General features: G+C 36.4%; 1 protein-coding gene across 1 annotated transcript; it reads left to right on the top strand.

The window, feature by feature from the left end:
• The first annotated feature begins 1002 nt into the window (after positions 1–1002).
• On the top strand, positions 1003–4702 carry LOC147277408 (MATE efflux family protein). The gene is made up of 3 exons (XM_086255266.1): positions 1003–1093; positions 1197–2075; positions 4115–4702. The coding sequence occupies exons 1-3, from the start codon at positions 1040–1042 to the stop codon at positions 4700–4702; spliced, it is 1521 nt and encodes a 506-aa protein (XP_086111392.1). The 5' UTR covers positions 1003–1039.
• The last annotated feature ends 6952 nt before the right edge of the window (positions 4703–11654 follow it).

Genomic DNA, 11654 nt, shown 5'->3' with positions numbered 1-11654 from the left:
ATGGTCCCAAAAGTATGATTAGCTTTATATTAACTTGCTAACTAGTTAATTTTAGAGGACTCTTTATATATATATGCACTACAGTGTAAGGGTCTAAGTGATGGAAAATAAACGTTTACTGGGAAATATTGAAATGTCTAAATAGAAATTCTCTATTCCCTATAAAGGTTGCACATCACATTAACTCTTAACAAAAAAATTACTTGGGACAAAAAAAAAAAACAAATACATGCTAAGAAAAAAATCCAGTCCCAAAAAAAAAAAAAAACAACTAAGAACAAAAGGAACCTCTCTCTCTCTCTCTCTCTCTCTCTCTCTCTCTCTCTCTCTCTCTCTCTCTTGAACTTCCTTTTCTGCCAACGATAATTATGAAAAGCTTAAAATGCCTCTCTGCCTCCGCCTCTCACTCTCACTCCTCCTTCTGTCGCTTTTTTCTCTCTCCCTAGTAAACTTTCCTTTCCTTATATATTTCTCTCTCCTCAGTCCTATCACCTCTGCCTTACTTAACCCAGAGGAGGCCCAGGCCTATATATATGTAGCCGCCATTAGCCTCTGCGCTGCTTTCCCTTCTCATTACCACCCTCTTCGCTTTTTTCCTCATTCACTGAAATCACACATCAATCAAAAGCAACCCCAACTTTGTACTTGCTTTCCTTCTATTGACTTGTGAGAAATTACTCCAACCTTGCTATATATATTAACCATCTTCTCTGCCTTTTCTGCTCCTCTTTATTTGCCTCTGCATTTCAAGCCTTTTGTCTTTGTACTCATTATTACTCCTTACCTCCTCTTTGTGGTGGACTTACCATAGAGAGATACTTAGAAGCTAACAAGAAGTGAGTTTAATTTCTGCACAATCTTTTGATTTCTTATGTATTTTTTTGCTCTAATCAATTCAGAAAATCAAAGGCAGAGTTCAAAATTTGGAGACTTAATTTATGGCTCGGGCGCATTTTGGGTTCTTTGTAGCTTTTTGATATATGTTGCTTTTTGCAGATTAAATACTTACCATATCAAACCCTTTTCTTGCACAACAACAATGGCAGATAAAGACCCAGATTTTTGTTCCCACAAATTCCCTTCTGCATCTCAGGTATTCAATCAATCCCACATAAATTTTTATTTTTCTATTTTTACTGAGGGAATCGAAACCTGAACCTATCCTAACGGCTCTTTCTCCGTTTTCATTTTCACAGGTAGTGGAAGAACTAAAAGAGCTATGGGGCATGGCGTTCCCCATAACAGCGATGAACTATTTGGTGTTTGTCCGAGCTGTGGTGTCGGTCCTATTCTTGGGCAGACTGGGCAGCCTAGAGCTAGCCGGAGGGGCACTCTCCATAGGCTTCACCAACATCACCGGCTACTCCGTGCTGGTGGGCCTTGCCTCCGGGCTCGAGCCCATTTGCAGCCAAGCCTATGGAAGCAAAAACTGGGACCTTCTGACTCTCTCCCTCCAGCGCATGGTCCTAATCCTTCTCTGTGCAGCACTACCCATTAGTCTGTTGTGGCTTAACCTGGAGAATATCATGGTTTTCATGGGTCAGGACAAGGCAATCACATCAATGGCTGCCACATACTGCCTCTATTCGCTTCCGGACTTGTTGACCAACTCGCTCTTGCAGCCGCTGAGGGTGTTTTTGAGGTCACAGAAAGTGACAAAGCCGATGATGTACTGCTCTCTGATTGCTGTGGCCTTCCACGTGCCTTTGAACTTGGTGCTGGTGGTGGTGATGGGTCTGGGCGTGCCGGGCGTGGCGATGGCCTCGGTGCTGACCAACCTGAACATGGTGGTGCTGATGGCGGGGTACGTATGGTGGGGGTGGAGGAAAGGGGAGATGATGAGATGGACGGCTGGGATTGGAGAGGTATGTGGTGGGGTGGGCCCACTGTTGAGGTTGGCTGTGCCGAGTTGCTTGGGCATCTGCTTGGAGTGGTGGTGGTATGAGATTGTGACTGTCATGGCTGGGTACTTGCCAAAACCAACTCTGGCTGTGGCCGCCACTGGGATTCTTATTCAGACCACTAGCATGATGTACACTGTCCCCATGGCCCTTGCTGGCTGTGTTTCTGCCAGGGTAACCTCTCTCTCTCTCTCTCTCTCTCTCTCTCTCTCTCTCTCATTCATTATTTGTTTGGTTTATTGGTTTAATTCCCACGATCAAGAGAAATTTGAGTTCATTCATCCATATTTCCATTCAAATTATAACAAATTTAAGTAAACAAAGTTTTTATTATTTAGAGCCTTGTTAGGCTAGTTGATATGAGAAGGAAGAAAAGGAAAATGAAAAAGATGAAAGGCAAGTGTTTTACTTATAAAGAAATTATAATGAAAAAAAATTTTAAGTGCAAATGTCCATAAACGTTTTGTGTGTTTTTTGTGTGCGAATGTCACAATAAATTTTAAAGCTGTAATAGAATATGAATGATTTGATAGAAATATGGATGATTTGATATCAGGATTGATATTTATATTTTTATAATTTATTACATCAAAAAATTTTTAATTTTAAAACATAAACTATTTCTTAAAATACTAAATCTCCAAAGTCAGTTTGTTTGGGATGACAAGTTTGTTTGGGATGACAATTTGTTCAACTTTTTTATATTTTAGTGATGGGAATTTTGTCGTATATATCCTATTGGATGGGTCAACGGGCTGACTGTTCCGCTTTTACGCCTTTGAATGCGTTTATTTTAACATTTGCAACATTGCCAAGGCAAAGTAGAATTCTTTCTCTATTGCAAACTGGTTTGGTTTCCTAGTTGTGATAGCTATAATTTATTACATATTTTCATTTAAATTAACAAAACAAAAAAGTGGGAAAATAGATATATATTGCATATATTCCAATTGTTTGTAGGGGAATTAAAGGTTTATGGGAGATATGCTTTTCGATATTGTTAGGGGATTGCATCACACTTATGTGCAACAAGATAGGTCACACCTGTAATGTGATAGGACAAAATTGGTATAGGACACGTAAGTACTTGTTTACTCTATTGCTCCCTTTTCTTTTCTTAAAGCTCCCCCCACCACTTCTTTGAGCGTGTGACGAAACCATTCAACCAACAAAACAAAGTGAAAGAAAGATATGTACCATTCATAGGACCCATTACAACATCTGGATTCTGGGACCCCATAAGATATGAAAATATAGATTAGTGGGTAATCCCCACAGTCTTATTCAGCCTGTGACCATCTTATAATTGCTTTCATTGAAATCGCATTTTCAGTCTATATTTGTTATGCCGAACTTGTGTTTATGTCAAAAATAAGGTCGATTTCAACTTTATGATTACACGTTTAGAGTTAATGCTTAGTATTTAGGGTTGAAAATTTTGACTCATGACAAGTGTCAATAGGGGCGGAGCCACCTTAGACTCAGGGGGACGCGCGCCCCACTCACCCAAGGTGGTCCTGCACGATGTTTTCACTAAATTGATAGCAATAGTGTATATATAGGGTTTGTAGTAGTGTAATCATCTTAATGCTTGTATATACTTGGATTTGCATAAATTTTACTTATTATATGTTTTCTTCACTTTGCTGTGTGGATTTCGACTTTTATACATGTATTCTGCAGTAATTATACTAGAGAGGTTTAGGGATTTAGGCTTTTGTTCATATATTCTGCTGTGTAGGTTGAAGTACCCCTTAACCTAACTTCTCCATCTGCCACTGAGTGTCACTCCACCTTGAAAGCTAATCAAGATTTGACACATGTTTCGATTCTTCCTTACAAGACAACATGTGTCAAATTATAATTGACTTTTAAGAAATAATAGGACTCCTTATATGTAAAGAGCCAATCATTGTTCTTTAAGATTTATGCTAAAAAGATAATTAGGTAAAAGTTTGAGACAATCTATATATTTAGATGTAATCACTATATGAGTTCATAAAATATCAGCAGTGGATTTAGACTTTCTTTTATTATTTGTATCTCATTTATAGACCACATTATGAACCATATCTCTAATAGATGAGATCCATCAGTACTGTAAGTGAGTCTCGCAAATGTGACCCATAAATGGAGTTCCTCTTAACATTTCACTTTAAATATTATGCATGGGTTTGGGTTTGTTTATCTAAATTCAATGTTTAATTATGCAGGTTGGGAACGAGCTTGGTGCTGGGAAGCCATACAAGGCCAAGCTAGCAGCCATGGTTGCCTTGGGATGTGCATTTGTGATTGGCATCATCAATGTGACATGGACGGTGATTCTTAGAGAGAGGTGGGCTGGCCTCTTCACCACGGACGAGCTGGTCAAAGCCTTGGTTGCATCAGCCATGCCAATTATGGGGCTTTGTGAGCTGGGCAACTGCCCCCAAACCACTGGCTGTGGCATCCTACGTGGCACGGCACGCCCTGCTGTGGGTGCACGTATCAACTTGGGCTCTTTCTACTTTGTGGGCACTCCTGTTGCCGTTGGGCTAGCCTTCTGGCTCAAGGTAGGGTTTCCTGGGCTTTGGTTTGGCCTGTTGTCTGCTCAGGTGGCTTGTGCTGTGTCCATTCTCTATGTTGTGCTGGTCCAGACTGATTGGGAGGCTGAGGCTTTAAAGGCCAAGATGCTCAGTGGCTTAGAAATGGGTGTGTGCAATGGGGTGAGAGATACAAACCATGATCATCCGAAAGATGAAGAAAACAAAGGGTTATTGATGAACGGAGATGGTAACATCAACATGGATGAATTTATTTAAACAGCTCACATAGTGAAACTTATGACACGTTGGTGCGACAAGATTATTGTATGAGCCAGTCATATATATTACATTTTTCTCACAATGTTAGATCATATATACAAGTTATGAGAAAAATGTCATGTGTAACCATTTGGAGAAAATCAAAATATATGGTATGTGGGTTTTGATGATACCAGCTAATTAATGAGACTGCTTTTGTTGCGAAGTTACTTTTTTTTTTTTTTTTTGGTGTCTCGTGAAGGGGGTGAGGAGCTGAGTCATGCTTAGACTTTTGTGTTTTTGGGGGTTGCTTTTTGGTTAGTTTTCATGAGTATTTGTCATGGATCTGATTTTGTCGTCAGGGAAAGTCACTCAAGGGTTCAGGCAAGTGTGCGGCATATTTTAGAGAAGAAAGGGCCTACATTATCTTGCTAATGCTTAAAAGTAAGTCTTGTTTTCTGTGTCGTGCATATTTTCAAGAGTCTGGGAACTAGGAAGACCTGACCAAAAGTAGACACTCGTGAAACACAATAATTAAAGTTGCTATAGATTTTGGGTATAACACAATAATTAAAGCTGATATAGATTATGGTTATATCACTGTTAGGCAATGTTTTGCCGAATCTTCTAGTTTTTTAATTCTTTTGCCCAAAAAAAAAAAAATAAAAGGTAATGTTTTGCCGAACAATATGGCATTCAGATTCGAGAAATATTATTTACCTTATTTATTCATTTTCTCTTTTATTATTTTTATTTGAGTAATTTTAATCAATATATCCTTTTAATATCTCATAAACTATTTTGACCCCCTAATTCAAAATATAATTTTTATGATCATTTTCCTTTTTTTTTTCAGACCAAAATACTCTTATACAAATACAATGTAGTAGCCGTTTCCTCCATCTTTGAGTTACTGTAGCAGCCGTTTTCTCCACCTTCTTCATGCAGGTTGCAGTAACCATGGAGAGCGACTTCCATCACTGGCCAACGTCCATCATCTCCTCTCTCTATCTCTCTCCCCTTCTCTCTAAAACCAAATCTTAAAAAACAAAACAAAATTGATATCCCAGATTTGGGTTTTTTTTTAAATCAGTTGAGAAGGAAGGAGAGAGAGAGAGAGAGAGAGAGAGAGAGAGAGAGAGAGAGAGAGAAACATGAGATGTTAGTGGGGGAGGTGGAGTATGGTGGTGGGCACCGTCCAACAACCCATCTTCCAATCCAAATCTAAAAAAAAAAATAAAACAAAACAAAACAAATTTGAAAACTCAGATCTGGTGGAATGTGCTATTGTCAGATCTGGTTGAATTTTTGTCGTCACATGGTCGAATTTATGGTCGCATATGGTGAAATGTGCTATAGCTAGATCTGATTAATTTTTGGTCGCCACATGGTGGAATGTGCTATAGCCATGTGGCGACCACAAATTCGACCATGTGACGACCAAAAATTCAATCAGATCTGAGTTTTTTAGAGAAAAACTCATTTAAAGAAAAACCCATTTAGAGGGTATTGTTGGGCAACGTGGGTTTTTTTTTATTGGATTTTGCTGGGTTTGCTGCTGCATTTGCTGAGTTTACTGCTGCATCTGCTGGGTTTACTACAGCGGCAGAGGATGGGGGTGCTGACGACTGGAACGGCGAATGGCACGGCGACAATGGGGTAGTGGTTGGCTGGGGAGAAAGGAAAGGAGAAAGGGAGAAAGGGAAAGAGGGGCAGTGGTTGGCTGGGGAGGGAGGGAGGGAGGGGAGAAGCAGTGGTTGGCTGGGGAAGATAAAGAAAAAATAAACTACAGTAAAAAAAAAAAAAAAAGAAGGGTTTTTTATATGGAGGGTATTTTTAACATTTCAAATGCAAAAGGGTCATAAAAGTTATATTTTGGGCTGAGGGGTCAAAATAGTTTAGGAGGTATTAAAAGGGTATATTGATTAAAATTACTCTTTTTATTTGGGTTAAATACATATATTTTTAATCTCTATATTTTGACTTAAAAAAATATTTAGTCCTGTATTTTAAAAATTACCAATTTAGTCCATGTGTTTACATCTGCCAAGGAGTAAATTTCGGATTTCGAGGGAATTTCGATGAAAATTTCAAAGATTTTTAAATTTCGACAAAAATTAAACGGAAACGACGGAAATTGCTATATAAATACGAAAATTTTGAATAAAACTTTACCATATGTTTATTTAACATATTATCTACTAAATTGATAAAAAACATTAAAGAAACCAAATTATATAGTAGGTTTCATGTGATATAAGATGAATATAATGCACGCTAAAGACAAATACTATTAAATAAAATTAGTATAATGAATAAATGAAATTAGTATATTATTTATACTCTATAATCTATACACTAAACTCTATATATTTTATAATCTATATTCTATATTGTTTAGGATATAGTATATGATATTAGGGTTTAGGCCTTTTAGGGTAATTTTAAATTATTTATTATATAGAAATATATTAGAGTTTACTAGTTTAGGATTTAAAAACAACTAAACGAAACTCCAAAACGGCCAAACGAAACCCCAAACCATTTTTTTTCTTTACAATTGCCCAAAGGCCCCAAACCCCAATCAACCCTAAGCCTTTTAATTTTTTTCTCTTTTTAATTTTTTTTTCTTTTTTTCTTTTTTTTTTCTTCTTTTTCTTTCCTTCTTTTTCTTTTTTTTTTTCTTCTTTTTCTTTCTTTCCTTTCCTTTCCTTTCTTTTCCCCCGAGTCTCCACTATTTTTTCTTCTTCTTCATCCTCTTTCTCTTTCTCTCTGCATCTCCAATCCATCACCAACCCACCCTCACCCTCACCTTTTTCTCCCTCCTCTCTTTCTCCCTCATCTCCCCCTGCCGTCGCCCCCCTGTTGCCCCCTGCCAGCCTCTTTCTCTCTCGATCTCCCCCCTGCCGCCCCCTCTTTCTCCCTCGATCTCCCCCCCTGCCGCCCCCTGTCACCGCCCCATTTTTCTCCCAAAACCATCTTTTTCTCCCAAAACCCAGCCTCCTTTCCAAAAACTCAGCCTTCCAAAACCCAAAACCAGATCTCACCGCCGAAAATTTCGACGAAATTATCCTGAAAATTTAATAAATATGAGTTTCGATTTTGACAATCCAAAAAATCAAAATTTTTGCTGAAAATTTTAAAATTTAACACCTTGACATCTGCTAGCAATTATGAGACTTTTTTTAAAGAGAAAATTAGGATGTTCTCCTTTGTCATCCTAAGTTTTTTATTAAATTCTTACGGCTTTTTGAATTTTGATTGCACTGCATTTAATTTTTTTCACATCATTAAATTATATATATTTTAATTACATTTCATCTTTTTGTACTTTTTCTTTATTTAAATTATGTATTTATTTCCTTATTTGTCTCTTAAATTAAGTATCAAAGGAAAAAATTTTATTGGGATAAGTATCGTTAATCAGCAAAATTATCTCCATAATCGTTTTTTTTCTTTTTTAATTTGGGTGACTTCAGCTAGTTTGCCTCACGTTGTTTTTTATTTTTTTATTTTGATGTGGTGGTGGATCATGTTTAAGTATGAATCCGATGTGTGAAGGTACATTATTTTCTATTACAAAATATATAAATTTCATATAGGATTTAGATTTAGGGATTAGGGTTTAGAGTTAGGGTTTAGGATTTAGAATTTAGGGTTTAGGGTATAGAATGGCTTATGGAGGCAACATGTTATGATGGCAAATAAAAATAATTTCAAGTATATCATATAGAATGAGAGAGTAATCATCATATGATTCACATAATATCACACAAATAGAACTTTTCACAAAGTTTAATAATATCAAAATATCTATCATATAAGTTCTCCAAATATTCCATACCTTGATTCTGAGCTAGCTAATGCGTAAATTTATTTTCTCAAGCTTCTAGCAATACTTTCGAGTTTAACCCAAACATACAAGCACATAAAAATATAGAAAATTCAATTAGTTTATATTTTATTAACTTTTACTCTGTAAAAAGAGAGAGTGTAAGTCACACATATATATAGCAATGGGTCTCGGATAGTCTCTCCGGTGGTGCGAGTGGGCATGAATAGAAACACTGTTCATCATCTTCTTCTGTAAAAATGCAGGATTTTTGGCAGTTTCGTGAACCCAGATTTGTGCCCCATTTTGACCCATCAAAACTCAACGGAATTTGACAAATAAATACTCATTTTGTTCACTTGTTTTTTTAGCAAAATATGGTCCAAACACCGCTGGAAAGCTTAAATAACCGTTAAAAATGGAGCTTTGGTTAATTTGAGATAAATCGTTGGCCAAAAATGAGAGTCCGAGTCAACCAAACAATTTCTAGCTTTTTTGAAACTTTTTTTCCCTTCAATTTCTTTCAAACTCAGAGCCATAAAATGAACCCAAGGTGTCCGAATAATATATTTACAACCTAACTTTGAATTTAGACTACAAAAACATGAAATTGGGACCTCAAATAAGATTTTGAAATTTGATTTGAACATCCCAAAATCATTTTTACAAAAAAAAAATATTATATAAAGCTATTAAATTCAAACCTTCATGCCTTTTCTCTTTTAGAACTCTTAGCTTTCTTCGTCCAGAACTCTAACTTTCCCACTATTCTCTCACTTTTGGTGTAAAAGAAACTTTTAACTTATGAATGAAAAGTAACAGAGCAAACCATCTATTTATAGGGAAAGAATAGAAAGCCAAATTGGGTTCTAAGTGCATGTTGTAAGAAGTAGGAAATTTGAATTCTAATTCTCTGAGAATCGTCCACCTTCTGCTATATATATAGATCTATAGCTTGTCCACCACCATTTTATAGAGCTACACACTACAAGAAAATATGGAATAGGCAACAGAACAATAGGCAAGGAATTAAAATTCGTTGCCTATTCCGAGAATAGGCAAGGAATAGTTGCACATAGGCAACAAATCTGAAATTGGTATTGAAAAACTCATCAGCAATGAATCCTTTGGAATAGGCAACGCTTATTTCGTTGCCAAATAGAGTAATTGGCAAGGAAAGTACCAACTCGTAGCCTATTTTTACGCGGGTTGAACCGCCAACCATTGCAACTATGATTTCCTTGCCTACTATTTTTTCATTCGTTGCCCATTACTGTTATAGGCAAGGAAAAAAGAATTTGTTGCCTATTTACAAGAAAACTTGGAATGGCAACGGAACAATAGGCAACAACATAAAAGTCCTTGCCAATTCTCCGAATAGGCAAGGAATGGTTGGTCATGGGAAATGATTGAACATTAGATATTGAGCAATACATAGGCAACAACTTTAGCATAATAGGCAACGTATCGTTCGTTGCCCATTCATGTTATCGGCAAGGAAAAAACAAAATTTGTTGCCGATTTACAAGAATATAGGCTAAGAAAAAAGAATTTGTATTTCTATGTAGAAGCTCACATCTCAATCGTGTTTCCAACGATCTGAACCGTTCATTTTTTAGTTTCTCACTCAAATATCATGCCTATAAAAAATAGGCCTAATCAGAGATGTAAAAGTTATGTAATATTGGTCGAACTTATGAACGATCGTGATTTTTCTAATGTAATCGAATGGTTGATGAATTCTGATTTGGTTGATTTTTTGCAAAATTTATCTTTGAATATAAACGTAGAAAATGAACGGCTCCGATTGTTGAAATCAGGTTGTGGTCTTCACAATTATTGAAACGACAAGGTTTCAATGAAAAAATTAAATAGCATAATACTGTTCAAGTGTATGTATATGTAGAAACTCACATCTCGATCGTGTTTCCAACAATCCGAACCGTTGATTTTTTAGTTTCTCACTCAAAGATCATCCCTTAAAAAAATTAGCCCAATCGAAGATGTAGAAGTTAGATAACGGTGGTCAAACTTATGAACGATCTTGGTTTTTCTAATGATAATCGAATATGAAGATGAATTTCGATTTTACTGATTTTTTACGAGATTGATCTTTGAGTGTAAATGTAGAAAATGAAAGGCTCCGATCGTTGAAATCACGTTGTGGTCTTCACAATTATTAAAACGATAAGGTTTCAACGAAAAAGTTAATAGCATAATACTCTTCAAGTGTATTTTTGTATAGAAGCTCATATCTCGAACGTGTTTCCAATGATCCAAACCATTCATATTTTAGTCCCTCACTCAAAGATCATCCCTGTAAAAAGTCGACCTAATCGGAGATGTAAAAGTTAGGTAACGGTGGTCGAACTTATAAATGATCATGGTTTTTCTAATGATAATCAAACTGGTAAGTGAATTTCGATTGAGCCGATTTTTTGCAGGGATGATCTTTGAGTATGAACATAGAAAATGAACGGCTCCGATCGTTGAAATTAGGTAACGGTGATCAAGAAAGTTGACATAATAAACTTTTTTAAAAATTAAAGAAGAATTTTATTTTTGTATTAATAACTTTAAAAAAAAAACAGTTGTTTATTTTAATTTTTATTCTTTATTTTTTTGTAAGCCTGTATTTTTTTCGGAATTACCCGCCTGATCGAAAATTTTCAATTTCCCACCTTATGTTTCCTTCTTCTTCTCTAAGCTCTTTTTCTAAGTCTCTTCCTTTCCAAACCTACCTCTCTCTTTTTAGTATATCAAAAACTGGGGGTGGGCACGGTGGATTCGGCTCAGTTCACCCCGAGAACCATGCACCGCGCCATAAGTGTTCTCTCGGTGCGGTTCAGTGCTGTGAACCGAACTAAGTGGGGAAAAACCAAACCAAACCAAACCATTGCAGGGACGGTTTGGTTCGGTGCAACATGCACGGTTTTGGGCCCAAAGGTTTGGGCCTAAGCCCAATTATTTTGTTACTACTCACATTTTGTTTTTGAACTTTTTGGCCACACAATTGGGTTTTTGAACTACCATTCTACTAATTAAATAAATACAAATACAACTTTGAACTTTGCTTAACCTGCTTAGTACTTAAAATTTTAAAATAAATACAACCTGCTTAAGTTATAAGTTATAACT

The sequence above is a fragment of the Dryas octopetala genome, chromosome 8, assembly GCF_963921425.1.
Source record: "Dryas octopetala chromosome 8, drDryOcto1.1, whole genome shotgun sequence".
Lineage (NCBI taxonomy): Eukaryota > Viridiplantae > Streptophyta > Magnoliopsida > Rosales > Rosaceae > Dryas > Dryas octopetala.
This window is presented reverse-complemented; position numbering and strand designations above follow the sequence as displayed.